Below are 19529 nucleotides of genomic sequence, written 5' to 3' on the forward strand. Positions count from 1 at the left end.
TACAAAGGTTTGAAGAAACTTAAAATATACATGCATATTTCTCTACATCTTCACATGAGTAAAACAAATAATAATTTTGTTTGATTATGAACTGACTAATTATGGGGAACTCAGAAGAGCCCAGTTTCACAGCTATTTTGTTTTTCTGAGTATTATTTTATATACTGAGATATTCAGTTATGATGACATTAATACACATGTGATTCAGTGGAATAGAGCTTACTATGTAAGTGATAACAGTGGATCAAAGAAAAGGCAGCAGAACTAGTTTGTTCTACAATTTTGAACAGATTAGAACTTAAGAATTGAAAATACTGGCTGTAAAGTGTAGAAAATCTCCCTCTACAGAATTCTGTAAGATTTACTAGAATTCCAGATTGGGCTTAACAAATCTCAAATCTTTGATTTATCAGTTACTTCTTACTGGAATGGCATTGTGTTGATTTTTACTTCAAAATGTAACGTTTCTCCACTGAATGACTTTGAAAATCTCTCCTTTTTCCTTCCAGTTTCCATTTTGAAAGTTGAATTCTTAAAGAGTTTTTTTTAAACTTCCTATCTTTAATATTTCAAAGCTACTCTAAAGAGTTAAAATGCACTTCTGCATTTCCTTTCCATATCCCTCATCAAATGAAAGCAATAATTTTCTCAAGGGGATAGAGCTAATACTCAAATTGAGACATTCAATTCTGCAAGCTTGTTATATAGTTATTCAGCTTGTTGTTCACTCAGTACATTTTTTTTTTTCCTGCTCAGTCAATTAATAAAACTGACAGGGAACATATAGTTAGTTTAAAATGGTTTTCGGTAGAGTTTTTTACAAGTCATCGTGCTGCTCTAAGAACAGGTCAGAAAGGATGCTGAAGCATAACAATTTTATGCATATCTCTGTGTTGATATGTTAAGGCCCAGTAGTCAAAACTGGCAAATGAAACTCAAGGTCACAGTACTTAAACTTTATTCTCAAACTGCTTTTCTGTGCGACTCCTGGGGATGTCATTCAACCTTAGCTACCTGCTTTAATTTCTTACTTTTTAAAATATCAAGCTGCTTTTGTCAAAAACCAAATAATGAATCACAGGGGATTTGCCCTCACATTTGAGGCTGAGTAGAGACCTGAGTGACAGTTTGTTATAATTCATACTTTTGAATAATACTGAAACAGTTATATATTTCCCAAAGTTAAGATACAAGAAGATAAAACTGAGGCATCAACAAAGGTGGTATTTTGGTAGCTTACTAAAGATGGGATTCAGGTTATTTAATATAGTAAGTACATTTTCCTAGTACCTAACTTTTGTCTAAAAAAGAATCCACTTAATATGGCTCCACATGTCATCTATTTTGACTTTCCCTTACATGAACTACATTCAAGTGACACATTAAAGAATAACACTTAACATGTCTTCTTTTGGAAACTGATCAATGTGAAGGGATAGATGACTGTTTAGCTCAAAGTTTCATGATTATAATAATGCATTTTAATCTTCTAAGAATACGTTACATAACCTGCTACATATATGCAACAATTCTAGTCTTCATGTGCTTAACGGTAAAACAGTGTAATATCGTAGCCTTACACTATTATTGAGAATATATCCTACTGTCATTTTTCACACTCTTTCTCTTTACAGTTTTATGCAATGTATTTAAATTGGGTCATACCACATCCTTATTCCAATGTAACCATGCCAGGTCTAATACCAAGTATTTTTTCAGCTTCAAACTCATCTCTCTCTACTCAGGACACTATGCTTCAAACAAACCAAATAACTTAGAGCTCTCTTGAGCGTACAATGCTTTCTTACTCACTTGTGCCTCTGTACATATAGTTCCTGACTTTTGAGATGTTCTTCCTTCTCTCATTTGCCTACTCAACTCCTAAAGTAAGATGCATATCAACTCTCTTGGGAATTTTCCTACATCCCCTCAAGCAGGATTAGATGCTCCTCATTTTATTCTACCTTAGTCATTTTTACCTTCCTCCATTAAGATGTGTGAATTCCATGAATGCAGAAAACAGGACTTTCTACGTCACTAGGGCTTAGGTGAGCACCTGGAATACTGTCAGTGCTCAATAAACATTTACTGGAATTGATACATGAATTGAATATAGGAAAATTTTACTGTGTTTCTATTGGCACATTTATAATATTCCTTTTGGCTTCATACCCTTTATTATTCCTTATAAACTATTCTTTGTTTTCTATCATATCAGAAAGAGATGGGTGAGGGAAAGATCCAGATAAATGATGAGTCCTGGTGCCCATGAATATTCATATAAATTAACAGTTCCATAATTGGTGAAAATATTAACAAGTCTCTTCTGTTGGGGACAGATTACTGGGAGGTGGGAAACCTAATTTTTTAGCTTTTTATGGTTTCATACAGGCCTTCTATCTAACAGGCTGTTATGTTTGAGGAACAGGCATAATAAGAGTTGTCTGAACCAAGGAGTAAAGCTCTGTATCAAAGCAATTGTCACTTCTTTTACTACAAATATTAAGCAAACAAACAAAATAAATACTCTATTGGGTGTGAGATGTGGATCCAGGTTTTTGACATGCATCTATTTAAAAATCAAAATCATCTGAAACTAAAGTACAACAACAATTGAAGGTCCATAATGCACTGGGATTATCACCATGGAAAAGATTTGGTCAAAAAATATTGAAGTTGTATAAGTTAGTTTGAAATCAGTGTGAAGAAGAGAGATAGGACAGCCTCATCCACCAGAGGGCAGACAGCAGAAGCAAGGAGAACTACAATTCTGCAGCCTGTGGAATGAAAACCACATTCACAGAAAGAGAGACAAGATGAAAAGGCAGAGGACTGTGTACCAGATGAAAGAACAAGATAAAACCCCAGAAAAACAACTAAATGAAGTAGAGATAGGCAACCTTCCAGAAAAAGAAGTCAGAATAATGATACTGAAGATGATCCAGGACCTTGGAAAAAGAATGGAGGCAAAGATCAAGAAGATGTAAGAAATGTTTAACAAAGATGTAGAAGAATTAAAGAACAAGCACCTGGAAGAATTAAGGAACAAACAAGCAGAGATGAACAATACAATATACAATAACTGAAATGAAAAATACACTACAAGGAATCAATAGCAGAATAACTGAGGTAGAAGAATGGATAAGTGACCTGGAAGACCAAATGGTGGGATTCACTGCCATGGAACAGAATAAAGAATAAAGAATGAAAAGAAATGAAGACAGACTAAGAGACCTGTGGGACAACAGTAAACACACCAACATTCACATTATAGGGGTCCCAGAAAGGGAAGAGGGAGAGAAAGGACCCAAGAAAATATTTGAAGAGATTATAGTCAAAAAATTCCCTAACATGGGAAAGGAAATAGCCACCCAAGTCCAGGAAGCACAAAGTCCCAGGCAGGATAAACCCAAGGAGAAACACGCCAAGACACATAGTAATCAAACTGACAAAAATTAAAGACAAAGAAAAATTATTTCTGGCTAAAATCTCTCCAGAAAGTGGGCACAGAGGGAACCTACCTCAACATAATAAAGGCCATATATGACAAACTCACAGCAAACATAATTCTCAATGGTAAAAAACTGAAAGCATTTCCTCTAAGATAGGAAAAAGACAAGGATGTCCACTCTCACCACTATTATTCAACATGGTTTTAGAAGTCCTAGCCACAGCAATCAGAGAAGAAAAAGAAAGAAAATGAATACAAATTGGAAAAGAAGTAAAACTGTCAGTGTTTGCAGATGACATGATACTATACATAGATAATCCTAAAGATGCCACCAGAAAACTACTAGAGCTAATCAATGAATTTGGTAAAGTTGCAGGATACAAAATTAATACACAGAATACATTAACAATGAAAAATGAGAAATAGAAATTAAGGAAACAATCCCATTCACCATTGCAACAAACAGAAAAAAATACCTAGGAATAAACCTACCTAAGGAGGTAAAAGTCCTATACTCAGAAAACAATAAGACACTGATGAAAGAAATTGAAGATGGCACAGACAGATGGAGAGATATACCATGTTCTTGGATTGGAAGAATCAATATTGTGAAAATGACTATACTACCCAAAGCCATCTACAGATTCAATGCAGTCCTTATTAAATTACCAATGGTATTTTTTACAGAACTAGAACAAAAAATCTTAAAATTTGTATGGAGACACAAAAGACCCCAAGTAGCCAAAGCAATCTTTAGGGATAAAAACGGAGCTGGAGGAATCAGACTCCCTGACTTCAGACTATACTACAAAGCAACAGTAGTCAAAAAAATACAGTACAGGCACAAAAACAGAAATATTGATCAATGGAGCAGGATAGAAAGCCCAGAGATAAACCCACGCACCTATGGCCAATGAATCTATGACAAAGGAGGTAAGGATACACAATGGAGAAAAGACACTCTCTTCAATAAGTGGTGCTGGGAAAACTGCGCAGCTACATGTAAAAGAATGAAATTAGAACTCTCCCTAACACCATATACAAAAATAAACTAAAAATAGATTAAAGACCTAAATGTAAGCCTGGACACTACAAAACTCTTAGAGGAAAACATAGGAAGAACACTCTTTGACATAAATCAAAGCAAGATCTTTTTTGATCCACCTCCTAGAGTAATGGAAATAAAAACAAAAATAAACAAATGAGACTTAATTGAACTTAAAAGCTTTTGCACAACAAAGGAAACTATAAAAAAGACGAAAAGACAACCCTCAGAATGGGAGAAAATATTTGCAAATGAATCAATGGACAAAGGATTTAATCTCCAAAATATATAAACAGCTCATGCAGCTCAATATTAAAAAAACAAACATCCCAATCCAAAAATGGGAAGAAGACCTAAATAGACATTTCTCCAAAGAAGAGATATATATGGCCAAGAAGCACATGAAAAGCTGCTCAACATCACTAATTATTAGAGAAATGCAAATCAAAACTACAATGAGGTGTCACCTCACACCAGTTAGAATGGGCATCATCAGAAAATCTACAAACAACAAATGCTGGAGAGGGTGTGGAGAAAAGGGAACCCTCTTGCACTGTTGATGGGAATGTAAATTGATACAGCCACTATGGAGAACAGTATGGAGGTTCCTTAAAAAACTAAAAATAGAATTACCATATGACCCAGAAATCCCACTTCTGGGCATATAACCTGAAAAAACCATAATTCAAAAAGACACATGTACCCCAATGTTCACTGCAGCACTGTTTACAATAGCCATGTCATGGAAGTAACCTAAATGTCCATCGACAGACAAATGGATAAAGAAGATGTGGTACATATGTACAGTGGAATATTACTCAGCCATAAAAAGGAACGAAATTGGGTCATTTGTAGAGACATGGAAGGACCTAGGGACTGTCATACAGAGTGAAGTAAGTCAGAAAGAGAAAAACAAATATCGTATATTAACTCATATGTGGAATCTAGAAAAATGTTACAGATGAACCAGTTTGTAGGGCAGAAATTGAGACACAGATGCAGAGAACAAACGTATGGACACCAAAGTGGGAAAGAGTTGGGGGGGGGAGGAAGACGAGAGAGAGAGAGAGAATTTGAGATGACATTTTAATAAAGAATATCTCTTTTTTAAAAAAAGTTACATCCTTCAATGTTAGATCATTTTAAGCTATTAGTATGTCTATGCACCATTTTTTCTATATTTACAAAATTTTGTTTCCATAGTTATTCTTAAAAATAAATCTGTCTGTGGGGAGGGAGCACTAGTTAGTATAATATTAACATTAATCAAAGATGCAAATCCACTATAAAAAGATTTATTTCCAATAAAAAACCTTAGATTATCATTTTGAATTCTGGGCTATGATATAGAGCAAATTACTTAGTTACTTTTCCCACAGGTATTCAGTTAGCTATTTAACTGTCTCTAGAAGTCAACATATTCAAACAAACAGCTGAAACTTGAAATCTAATTCTCTTTAGCAGGATTAGTTTACAATTATATCTGATAAATCAGTGTTAAAAGGTCAAATATCTTTCTAATTAAGCAGGAGTTAAAAAACTAAACCTCTGAAAAATGAATATATGTACTTATGTATGTACATATATATGTGAACCTATGCATATATGCATATATATGTATATATACACACCTCTATACATATATATATAATTAGAATAGTCTGCAAGAAGTATACTCTCCTAATTTCATATATGTGTCATTGGTCAACATAAGCTACATCTGCAATAGTCTTGCAGAGGAAGGATACCCTTGTAGAAGATCTGTTATTTCTAGGAATTTTTGCTTTGCTTCTGAGAAGCATTAATTTGGCCCTGAAACCAACCAGTGTCAAGGGTCATAGCCATTCACTAAACTAACTCAAGTGCTTAAACTAATCTCTTTGGAGAAAATGCTTACACTTAAGATAGATCTGAGACTATCTGATCACCTTAACACAACCCAACACAAAGAAACGAATATAGCAGGATCTACTCAGTTGCAGGAGCTTTAGTAATCAAACGTGGCCTGAGCACACAAACCCAGGTCCTCCTGGCTAACTCCAGTTTTCTTTTTTTCTAGCTCTAGGTTTACTGATGTTTCAAGTGACTTGAGTACACACTGTGAAGTTTCCCTCCATGTGCTTTAAGCTGTATGTTGCTGACAGATACACTTTCTATAACACTGCTTATAATTGTACCTCTTTTCCATACCTGTGTTTTCAGATTCTGCATGCTGAAATCCCCTTCTGTAGCATGGTAAGCTCATTTTAATTTAGAAAGAGATTGGTAGTACTTTTCAATGGGAACTTTTAAAATAGAAATAGAACAAGATCCATTCATACAATAAAATGAAAGTAAAAACAATAAAATGCTCCAAATTCATTTGTTTTCCTTATTGAATTCACTAACTTCTTTCTTTCCTTCCTTCCTTTTTGGTAGCTAAAAGCTATTCTGATGCTACTCTGAAATCAGTGTTGTAATGACTGATGAAGCACCACCACAAGATAAAATATTTGTTTTCTTCATTTTTCCAGAAAGGAGAGTCCTGAATTTGAGTTAAGAATTAATTCCTAACTCTTTTATTAAATTTAATTTTGTCAAATCAATTACTTAAATCTAATTAATTGGGGTAGATTCATTCCTTTTTGGAATATTTGAAATATATAAGATTCACACAGAAGTTTTAAGGATTACTAATTTTCCTATGGTGAATCACTGTAGTTAACAACGTTTGTCATTGACCTTGGTCCATTTTGAGAAAGCCTCTAATTTGTAAATTACCTCTAGGATTTTTTGGCATCATCTCATAAGAATTTAGTTTTATGAATAGTAATATAAAAGAAAAATAAATATATAAAATTTTAAACACAAGTCAGTGTCTAAAACAAATACATTAAAATAAACATATTAGAATTACTAGAATCTAAAATAAATACATTAGATTGTGGGTAGAGAAAAATGTAATTGTACATCAGGAAAATTATATTCTAATTGGCAAGTAAAATAATCAAATGAAATTTTAAAATTTCTTAATATGCATTATTTCAAGGAGTTAGATGATACATACAAGAATCTTATTATTCTTTAGGTTTCTGATCAAATACACCAAATTAATATATTATACACTCAGAATCATGTAGGAAGAGGTTTAGAAAAGAGAAATCAGAAGAGTATGTGTGTCTGTGTATGCATACTTGTGTGTCTGTGTAGGGAGCTTTTCAGATGTCAGAGTGTCATTCCCTAATCAGTTTTAGTAAGCTCTTCACACACTTATCCCCTTGAATTTAAAGGGATATTGGAATGCTTACTGGAAAACATAGATTACATAATCACTTTTTTAGGGCCACAGAAGAGAGAATCCCTTTTTGCAGTGACCGGAAGAGTTCCCATATTCTTTTAAAAGAGTAATAGATAGCACCACAGAGACTGTCAGTCCCTTGAGCATTTAAATATGCGACTGTTTTGCACTGCAAATGTAATTTAAATAGGGTTGTGAATAAAAAGAGGGCTTCTCTTCTTTATAGCTACTTTAAATGTCAACAAAATGAATTATCTTAAGAATGTCAAATATTAAAACGGTGTTTTGATACACCTCAGTCCAAGTATTCTCCATTAGTTGAATTTATTCACTTCCTCCAGCATTCTGGAAGAAGGATTTTTGTGGAACTATCCTGTATTGAGAGGCATCATACTGTATGGAATATGTTTTCATTGCTCATGCAATTTACATATAGTGATATTACCACCAATATGAAATATTATGCATGAAGACACGAAATTATCTGAAATATAATGTGGTGATTTTGAAGGTTCATATTGTAAAATTTTTACAAGCACAGTCTTATATATAAGTATACCCATATGCAAAAATCCATTGTTTTCTTTAAATGAAGCTAAATTATGGAGATTAAAATATCACTGTTATAGAAAAATCATTAATAATAGATATCTTTTCATTACCCTTACCAAGGAGAAATTGATTTTTTCTAGGAAACCATTTAGAAAACAATACAGTTGATACAAAAGCATTCCCAAGACCAAAATATCACCTCAAAAATGTTATATTTTTCTCCTTATTAATTTTCATAAAGGCTACAAGTATATCACCAAACATACTTTGGAATTTTATGAGTATAAAGAAAACATGTCCATCTTTGAATTGTGTCTTAGGCTTAATAATTATCTAGAGTGTGTGCTTGGAACCCAACAAAAAGGAAGAAATGGAAAGAGAAGTGATTTAAAAAGAATTTTTCTATAGAGAAAAGCATTTCTAAAAATCAATGTGATGTTTGAATTAACCTGGTTTCTTTATTGTATGTCAATAGTAGATGAAAAAGTCCTTAGAGACTTGATGGGGCTGTTGCCTAATGAACTCTTCAGAAAACATCTTTTCATTGAATGTGACCCAGAATCAGGAGGAAGGTTGAAGGTGGGAAAGTACACTCAGTTCCCATGATATACTTTTGCATATAATCAATCATCTTTTCTAAACACAAACCATATACATGTGATAAATCTGGTGTTGCTTCCAAGATTTGTATTTTGTCTATGTGTCTGGGGCACTCTATCAGGCCAAGCAGGGAAACAGAGTTCTGATTTTTCTTTCTCAATGCAGAAATACATTATTAAACCACTGACTCTGGAATCACTGTGTCATTCAGTCATCTTGATCCTACCATTCTATGTAGTTGTACAAGGCCACAAAATTAGGTGAAAACCCCTCTACTGAGATAAATAACAGGTAGAGATCCAAATATACTTCTTCTTATTTCTAAGTCCACCACAGGTCATAAATACACTAAGTCTTTTAAAACACTTTATTTGGTGAAATTTATAAATATTAAAAAGACCAAAGTGGTACAATCAGCCTCCTACTGGCAAATTAAGAAATAAAAAACGTTGTCACTGTGATAAAGATATGAAACTTGTAACAGTTGGCAACCTAAATTAGAACAGGAAAAAAGATGGAAGCGTAAGCAACTACAAATTCTAAATCTCAGTCTGAAGTATATGCTGTCTTTTCAAAAATCAACAGAATTTAATATCATTTTATTTTTGTTCAGATATTGAATAGTTAGTTGATCCCCTGTTTTACTATTATCATATCCCTTTGTCTTTTAAATCCCAGCTCTAAATTTTATTAGAGAACTCAGATATATTTTCATATGATCCACAGCACTGAAATATGTTTAAGATATTCAAATCTGTATAATCACCTCTGAGAAGTATTTGGCAATGTGATGATTTCACTCTTTTAGAAGCTTAGTCACACATGTCTATCTGAAATTTTGTTTTAAATGTAATAAGAACCCTGAATTATAACAAAAGCAAATAGAATTAGGCTCTAGAAAATATAATTAATTTCTGAAAAGAAAATTAAACTATTTAATTTCTATTACTTTGTAATTCACTAATTTACTTTCTATTAATATCACTTTTAAAACTATACAATTATAAAAAGGAGTACATGTCACAAAGCCTCTAAATAAAAATAAAACTTATTATTATTATTACACGTGTTCATAAGTAAAACTAAGAATCAACTGGCTCCTTATGTGACCCTGTCAGAGTTCAAGGCTAAGAAAGGAAACTTGTCCAAAGAAGGAAGACCTTTAACTTCTCAATCTGAATATGTCTACAGGGCCAGAGTAATTGGACATCCCTTTAGAAAGAGGGACAATACCTAGTAATCCAGCTGATCTATGCTCTCTCAACATCCTTACCACTTTGAAATACCTTTCTAAACAAAGGTTTACTCTTTTTCTAATATATGTCTCCACCTCTGGTTTTGAATCCAGTTTATTTCAGCCCAAATGTGGGAAACTGGCAGCCAGTAAGCCCTGTCAGATCTCCAGACAAGTTTTGTTAGGCCTGTACATTGATGACCATACAATGTTTAAAAAGCAGTAGCTAACTTTGAACACTTTAAACACAAAGATGTGGAGCTCCTCCTGAAAACCTGGAACTTCTGGTGACCTAGGACCTTTCCCAAATGGCAGCAATTTAGTGTGAATCTGTCCAGACACCAGACATGCATCTCCAGCTTTCTACAGTTCCTTCCATTGTTTATTGTCTCACTGACCTCAACATGAAGAACGTGTTACTCTTTGACAGTTTCAATAAACATCCTTTGTGTTACATTCAACATGCTAGAATCCGAGTTAGAACCTTCTGATTCAGTGGTTTCTTTCCCGACTCCGAGTTGAAGACTGATTCACTTGACTGAAACCTTGACTCTGTTTCCAGATCACAGTCCTTACCTTAATCCTCAACTTTTTCCTGTTTCTTTGTCTAACATCTTATCCTCCCCTTCCCAACCAGTTCTATTGGAATATACCAGTTCCAAATAACTTTTTATAAATTTGAGATTTAGTTACTCCTATCATTAGTATATAGGTAAACCCTTGACCACTGTAGAATGTAGGTTTTTAACAAGAATGAAAATTACAAGAAAGTTAACAGTATAACTTCAGGGAAATAATATTAAGGGAAAATTTCCCATGATACATTCTATTAAAATATTTGATTGCAGAGGTTTTACTTCAAATACCCTTTGTTTAAGCAACAGTTCAGAGAAACAAGTTTTTTTCAATACTGTGACTAAGACTTCTCCTTTGTCCTTTGCTCAAAAGTACTCCTTTCTATGAAATATATAATTGTTTAAGAGCCCAACTTCAAAGTCTAAATGTGTGGTTTTTTTTTTTTTTTTCTAACAGCATTTTTCAATAAAGCACAATAGTCACAGCTTTGAAATGTATATTGAGTGTCTCTGGCAATAAAACTCATGCTTTCTCAATAACTGATAAGGTTGTGGTTGAAAGAAAAGACAGGTTATAGGTTCCCTTTGAACTTTCATGAAAACTATGAAAAATTCAATATTTCAGTTGTATTTTTCCACAAATGGACTCACCACGGCAGTGAACTCCTTCATCATACCCATCTGAGCAGTCCAGGATGCCGTTGCAGAGCTGGGATAAATGAACACATTTTTTGGCACCAAGGCAAGCAATGTGATTCAAGGGGCACTTGATTTCTACCTCCTCAGGACCTGGAAAAATGCAAAAAGGAACACAGTGATTTAGCTTTTTTTTTTTTTTAACACTAAAACTGTTAAGCACGAGAAATTACTAGCATGAATTCGCAAAATAAAATGATAGGCAATGCTACCAGAGGGCAGCTCTGATTCTCAGAGACATCAAAATTGGCCTATGTAATAAAAAAAAACTAATTTTTAAAGGCTACATAGGAAATAAAATAATATGTATGTTTTTCAAATAATGCATTTAAAACACAAGTATTCTTTCAACCCTTAAAGAGGCATGGATTGAAAATCTAAGGGTTGGTTTGAGTCACTGTTCTATTTCTTATCCTTAGATAAGTGGGTAAGGTGCTTAAACCCTGTAAGTTTCAAGTCCCTCAACTGTGAAATATGAATAAAGGCAACTTCTTGGCATGGCTCTATTTATTTATTTATTTATTTAAATTTTATTTATTTATTTTTAACTGATGAGTACACATCAAGTGTTAGGCACTAAGTGCTTTACATGTATTAACTCATTTAATCTTCCTAACAGCCTTCTGAACTGGTACTATCGCTGTTTCCATTTTACAGATTTGGAAACTTGAGATATCAAAGTTAACCATAGGTGCATGAGTTTATCTCTGGGCTTTCTATCCTGCTCCATTGATCTATATTTCTGTTTTTGTGCCTGTACTGTATTATCTTGATTACTGTAGCTTTGTAGTATAGTCTGAAGTCAGGGAGTCTGATTCCTCCAGCTCCAATTTTTTCCCTCAAGACTGCTTTGGTATTTTGATAGGGATTGCATTGAATCTGTAGATTACTTCACGTAGTATAGCCTTTTCATAATACTGATTCTTCCAATCCAAGAACATGGTATATCTCTCCATCTGTTGGTATCATCTTTAATTTCTTTCATCAGTGTCTTATAATTTTCTGCATACAGGTCTTTTGTCTCCCTAGGTAGGTTTATTCCTAGGTATTTTATCCTTTTTGTTGCTATGGTAAATGGGAGTGTTTCCTTAATTTCTCTTTCAGAATTTTCATCATTAGTGTATATGAATGCAAGAGATTTCTGTGCATTAATTTTGTACCCTGCAACTTTACCAAATTCATTGATTAGCTCTAGTAATTTTCTGGTGGCATCTTAAGGATTCTCTATGTATAGTATCATGTCATCTGCAAACAGTGACAGTTTTACTTCTTCTTTTCCAATTTGTATTCCTTTTATTTCTTTTTCTTCTCTGATTGCCTTGGCTAGGACTTCCAAATCTATGTTGAATAACAGTGCTGAAAGTGGACATCCTTGTCTTGTTCCTGATGTTAGAGGAAATGCTTTCAGTTTTTCACCATTGAGAATGATGTTTGCTGTGGGTTTATCATATATGACCTTTATTATGTCGAGGTAGGTTCCCTCTATGCCCACTTTCTGGAGAGTTTTTATAATAAATGGGTGTTGAATTTTGTCAAAAGCTTTTTCTGCATCTATTGAGATGATCATATGGTTTTCATTCTTCAATTTGTTAATATGGTGTATCACATTGATTGATTTGTGTATATTGAAGAATCCTTGCATCACTGGGATAAATCCCACTTGTTCATAGTGTCTGATCCTTTTAATGTGTTGTTGGATTCTGTTTGCTAGTATTTTGTTAAGGATTTTTGCATCCATATTCATCAGTGATATTGGTCTGTAATTTTCTTTTTTTGTAGTATCTTTGTCTGGTTTTGGTATCAGGGTGATGGTGGCCTCATAGAATGAGTTTGGGAGTGTTCCTTCCTCTGCAATTTTTTGGAAGCGTTTGAGAAGGATGGGTGTTAGCTCTTCTCTAAATGTTTGATAGAATTCACCTGTGAAGCCATCTGGTCCTGGACTTTTCATTTTTAAGACTGTCAGGTAACTGATGAACATGATAGAAGGAGTGAAAATGTACATCTGGTGTTAAGGAAAAAGGCTCAGCTACTTATAAATTTTGAGAAAACAGGAAAAAATGTTTGGATTTCTCAGAGGCAATATATAGAACCATTAGATTTTTTCTACTGGTAACATGTAGGGACAAAAGAGAAATTTGTTTAGAAGAATGAAAGAGTCAATTGGTTTCTTCATAGACTAGCTACTATTGTCTCCCCTCCCCCTCCCTTGATATACTCTTGTCTTGGTTTCCCTCACTGCTGGGTAACTGGTAAGACAGCTGGGTGATGGCTTAATGGACTGTACCTTAACTAGTTCTTCCCAAATTTTCATGCAAAAAAAAAAAAAAACATATTAAGACAATGAAAATTTCAAAGTTACACTGAAGTAAATAGCAGAAATTATCTGTAGAATAAGTGTAGAGGTTGCCCCAGGCCTTGGGAATTAACTGCAAAATTGAGGGAATCAATACCTTTAACCTCTTTGACCAATGCTGATATACTTCAGTTGGAAAACTGCTAAAACCAAAATGTTGTTGTCTTTCTTGAAAATGGAGATAGAGATGGGGCAGTCTGAGAAATGGCAATGCTTGCCTCAATTCAAATTCTCAACTGAAACCAGGCAATATGGGTAAACAGTGTACTATTTCTATGGGCAATAATCCATCCTTGATTCCCAATGAACATTTCTGAAGTAACGGTGTGTATAACCCATGAGGCTCTTTTAGTCCACCCTGATAACAGAGAGAAAACTCACCCTGATCACTACTGCTCCCTATTTATGTTTGACAAGAAGAGGCACAGGATAATGGAGGCTGCATGAATTCCTCAGAATATGTCAATGTTGCATTAAATGATTCATTTCATGAAGACTTTCAGGCATTCAGATCATTTCACAATGAGCAATCATTATTTGGACATAGCAAGGAACAGGGTTGGAGGCTCTCTGATATACCCAGAATTATCCCTTTAGTTGCTAAATCATGAGGACTTGGGGGGACCAGAGAGAGGCACTGTGATAACAGATTAGCACGAGAGAAATTTTAAAGTAGTACAAAGACTCTTAAAATTTTAACAAATATGGTAGTCCTGGTGAGAATATCACTTCAGTTGTCAGTAATGCACATTTAGCAAACATTTCCAGTCCCTCAAATCTAATTTTAGGTGACCTGAGCAAGGTACCAGAATTAAAAATATAGTAATTAATTACAAGAAAGAAAAACTATCATGAGCAGGATTTAAAATATATAAACACAGGAGAATAGTACCCATGTTTTTAAATTTTCTATAAGCCTTACCCAATTAGCTGAAATAGCTTCCAATTTTAATGAACCTCATTTTACAAATAAGCCTTCCAGGATAATGCAAGGATAGCGTGATTCATCTGTATGTTCTTGAATGTTCAAATTATTTTTAAACATAACTCTGTTCAGTTAAAGTGATAGTGGGAGACATAAATCTCATCAAATGTCCTTTCTGACTAAAGATAATCGAGATAGTGCATTTTGTGAAGGAGTGGAGATTTTTCTTCTGTAATGGCAGATATAGTCAAATATCTGCACTTGTCACAATATCATCATATCTTAGCAGGACCAGTATCAATCCTCCCCCACCGAAGTTAACCTCCTCACCCTACACTCTGTCACATCCCACTTTGGGGGTTTTGTCCCATCAATATTTGCTGCCTGGTTGTATTTCCCATGTCTATCTTTCCAATAGGTCTAACTCCTGCCTGCAATGTCATTCAATTTTTTTAAACCTACACTCAAGAACAAAGTCACTTTTTCTGATTGAACATTTCTTGAGGTAGTATCCCTTCTTTCCTACATTTCTTAACTGTTAAACTTCTTCAAAATGTAGACTGCACCTGCTGTATTCCCATTCCATTCTTACTCCAGCCACTGCTTCCAATTCTGCTGAGCTTCTCCCCAAGGTCTTAGGGGTACCACTAACAGTGAAGCCAAAGGCATACAGGTCCTTCAAAAGCTGGTCAGAATTCCTTTCTCTTAGACACAATTTCCACCATTATTTTTCGTGCTTCTTAAACTCTTGTCACATTATTGCTGTTGTTATTTATACTATTCCATGAACACACTTAGATGCATTTCACACATGCTCTTTTATAAACTTCCCTCTCTCTCTGACTGGGAAACAAACATCTAGTACACTGCCTGACACAGAAAACAGTGTTCAATATACAGTTGGTGAATGAAGTTCTAGCAATTGAACTTTCTTTGATATGCTGGAAGTTACCTTTTATTTTTTTTTATCATCAATGCATTCTCAGAATTGGTTTCACAAATACAGCTTTCACCCAATGACTAGTCTCAAAATCATAATTGTTCTTAGTTGCTGGCCACAAGAAATCAAAACTCCTTGGCCTAATATCATTGTCTAGTTGAAACTTATTAGCATTATTTACAATTAATTGCAATTGGTATTGTATACAAGTATTTTCAGTACTTAATACTCTACTTCATTCATTGTTATCATTCACCTCCCTAAAACACACATTTTTTCCCACCTATGGATTTTTTGGTATGCAATATCATCATCTGAAAAGTAAACCTTCTCTTTCTTTTTCACCCAGCAAGCTCTTTTTCACCTTCAAGCTCTGGCCTCTCCATCAAGTTTTCTTTATGAAAAATAACAGGTAATAGTGGAAGCGTTCTGAGGCTTAGAGATCAAAACCTTGAATCAGAGTTTTTATCTGCCATGTATTAGCTGTCTAAACTTGAGTAAAGTACTTAACATCACATGATTGTCATAAGGATCAAATGAAATCATAGTTTGGGAAAGATACAAATTTTTTATTTGTTGTTTTGTTTCTGTTGCTCTTTGGGGTTTTTTTTTTTTGGTTTTTTTGTAGGTGCCATTGATCACAATCTGTTCTACAAACCACAGAGATATTGTCTATTTCACATTTTAATTTTTTTATAGTAAAAATATCTATAATTTATGAACTGTATTAATATATTCAGTTTCATGTATATTTGTTAAGGCACAAGGCCTTTATGTAAAATATATATATATATATATATATATATATATATATATATATATATTTCCTCCTACTTTAAAATATAAAGCAGAACATAGGAATAAAAAATATTGATTACTAGTTGATATAAAATCAAGTAAAAAATTTTGGTATCTAAAGTTATCATAAAGAAAGCATGAAATACCTTCAAAATTCAAAAAATTAAAATTATGCAGTTTGGGATTTTGTTGCATTTTACCTGTCTATCCACCTAGAATATTGAGACTTGATCATAATTTGAAGAATTGTTTGAGACTCAAGTTCTAGTAGAGTAGAGTACTGATTGAAAAAAAAAAAAACACTGAGGAATATAAGGATTATTTCCATTGATACGCTCCCTTACAATATTTGTCTTTTGAGTATTGAATCTTATGGAGATTTTCTATTTCTTAAGTTGAAGGTCCCATCATTTCTAAGAATTTGTGACAACTGTTTTAAATATTAGCACTTTCAAACTATACTAAAAAGCTACAGTAATCAAAACAGTATGGCACTGGCACAAAAACAGATATAGATCAGTGGAACAAAATAGAGAGCCCAGAAATGGACACACACCTGTGTGAGCAATCAATATATGACAAAGGAAGCAAAAATATATAATGGGGTAAAGACAGCCTTTACGATAAATAGTGTTGCGAAAACGGGGCAACTACATGCAGAAAAATCAAACTGGACTACTCTCTCACACCTTGCACACAAATAACTTCAAAATAAATCAAAGACTTAAATCTAAGACCTGAAACCATAAAACTTCTTAAAGAAAACCTAAGCTCTTTCACATCAGCCTTAGCAATATCTTTTGGAATATGTCTCCTCAGGCAAGGGCAAAAAAACCCCCAAAATAAACAAATGGACTACATCAACCTAAAACCTTTTGCACAGTGAAGGAAGCTATCAACAAAACAAATAGGACACCTACTGAATGGGAGAAGATATTTGCAAAAGATATCTCCAATACGGAGTTAATATCCAAAATATACAATGCACGCATACAACTCAATGTCAGGAAAAAAAAAACTGGTTGGAAATGGGCAGAGGTTCTGAATAGACATTTTTCTAAGGAAGGCATACTGATGGCCAACAGGCACATGAAAAGATGCTCAACTTCACTAATCATCGGGGAAATTCAAATCAAAACCAAAATAAGATGCCACCTCACATGTGTCAGAATGACAAGAGTCAAAATGACAACTAATAGCAAGTGTTGGTAAGGATATGGAAAAGAGAGAATCCTCATACACTGTGATACTCATTTCATGATGTATGTAAATCAAATCATTATGCTGTACACCTTAAACTTATACAGTGCTGGACATCAATTATATCTCAATAGAACTGGGAACAAATTTTTTAAAATCTTTAAAAAATTAACTTTCCTGGAATCATTTAAAAAACATTTTGGTTTCTTTATAACTAAGCAACATATTAAGATTTCTGGAGCACCATTAACATGACTGCAAAAAACTTTTCTATTTTTTCTATCTCTATTAAAAAGAAAAATAATTTTTTTAAAGAATGCTTTTATATACAATTAGATCCATTTTCCTGGAAATATTATAGACAATCATCTTTTAAGGAGAAAAGGTAACTCTTATGCAATTAAGTGTATGGAAATAGTACATCATAACATCCATTATAATTCTCACAGCTGAGAAATCAAAATAGCTAACAGCAAAATGGGATGCTTCTGAAGACAGTAAAGCATGTAAACCACGTTATTTACTCCATGTGGTCTGGGAAAATTGGTACACAATGTAAATATAATTAATATCCTGTATCTGTTTAATATTAAACATAACATCAGATTGCATAATGCCTTTACAGTTGTAATGCAACTTTCCTAGAACTATGTTCATTTCATTATATACTATTCTTGTTTTCAGGGATAATTTTCTTTTGCATATGAGCTACTTCACCTGGCAGACGGATATTTTAAGTGGAAAGAATGAAAAGAAATTTATATATTCAAAGAATACTAGTATTCTTATACTTAGTATTCAAAGAAATACTATTTATATTATTTTTAAAGAAAATTAAAATTGGATTTATGAGTTTCAACTTCTAAATAAAATACTATTCATTGATATAATTTGTTAAAGCAATCTATATGATTAAAATCGAGGATACGGGAACAGAAGAACCTCAAAAGATACATGTGCACTCTCTCTAACAGTAACTCACTCAAATTAAACAATTACTTTGTAAAATAGGCTCCAGTAATGACTTGTTTACATATTTCAAATGGATGTTGTGAAGATTCAAGAACTGGAAGAGATGTAAAGGTGATTGATTTTGTCCAGCTGTACTACCCCTAAGCTATCTCTGACATCTGTCCTATTTTTAAAGGCCCTGGGGAGGAGATTTTACAGCTTTGCTAACTTGTTCTAAGGTTTAAAAATCCTTTTTCTTTAGTCCTTAGTCTTCAGAAATCTCAGTATAGGATAATTCCATACATCTAACATAGAGCACTTTATTTATGCATTTAATATATGAAAAGCATGCCTGGTCACCTAAGGAAGACCGCGATATTAAAGCAATTCTGCTACAACTAAAGACGTCATTCTGTCTGCTATTATGAGTATGAATAAATGGGTGGTTAGTTAAGACTCTCACTAAAAACTTTCTGAATCATATCTGGAAGTACTATTATGTTAAAATAGAGAGCTCTACATTTCTCTGTGTGTGTATTGCTAACTTTAGAATATATCAAATAATTTTTATCAGTTTGACTGTCTACATCTGAATCCAACAAATATAGGTTAAGTCATAATATTCTCCTGCACTATAACTGTGCATATTCAGAATACAGTCAAAATTGGCAAATTAAAAATATTATATGGACATAACCAAAGCATTGTTGTCATTAATTACAGCTTTAGAAATAGGAACTTTATCAAGCCAACAGACTGTCTTGCTTTATGACTTTCCACTTAAAGGCAAATAGATAAGAAAATAAATGAAATCACTGTTTTATGAGTGACTGTCATTGTAGCATTGCCATTTATTAAACCCAGTGCTAATGGAGGAAACTCAGCTTGGGGGATTAAAAAATTGTCATTTAGGTATTTTAAATGCTCCTTTT

At 33.5% G+C, this 19529-nt stretch overlaps 1 protein-coding gene across 1 annotated transcript in view; it reads right to left on the reverse strand.

The window, feature by feature from the left end:
- The window catches only part of LRP1B (LDL receptor related protein 1B), a gene marked incomplete at its 3' end in the record, with an annotated part of 2351282 nt that overhangs the window by 1156831 nt on the left and 1174922 nt on the right, over positions 1 to 19529 (reverse strand). The window contains exon 26 of the mRNA XM_082630936.1: positions 11386 to 11523. Coding sequence (XP_082487062.1) covers positions 11386 to 11523 — 138 coding nt within the window. The remainder of the gene's footprint in view (positions 1 to 11385; positions 11524 to 19529) is intronic.

Source organism: Mesoplodon mirus, assembly GCF_964341445.2.
Source record: "Mesoplodon mirus genome assembly, chromosome: 8".
Taxonomy (NCBI): domain Eukaryota; kingdom Metazoa; phylum Chordata; class Mammalia; order Artiodactyla; family Ziphiidae; genus Mesoplodon; species Mesoplodon mirus.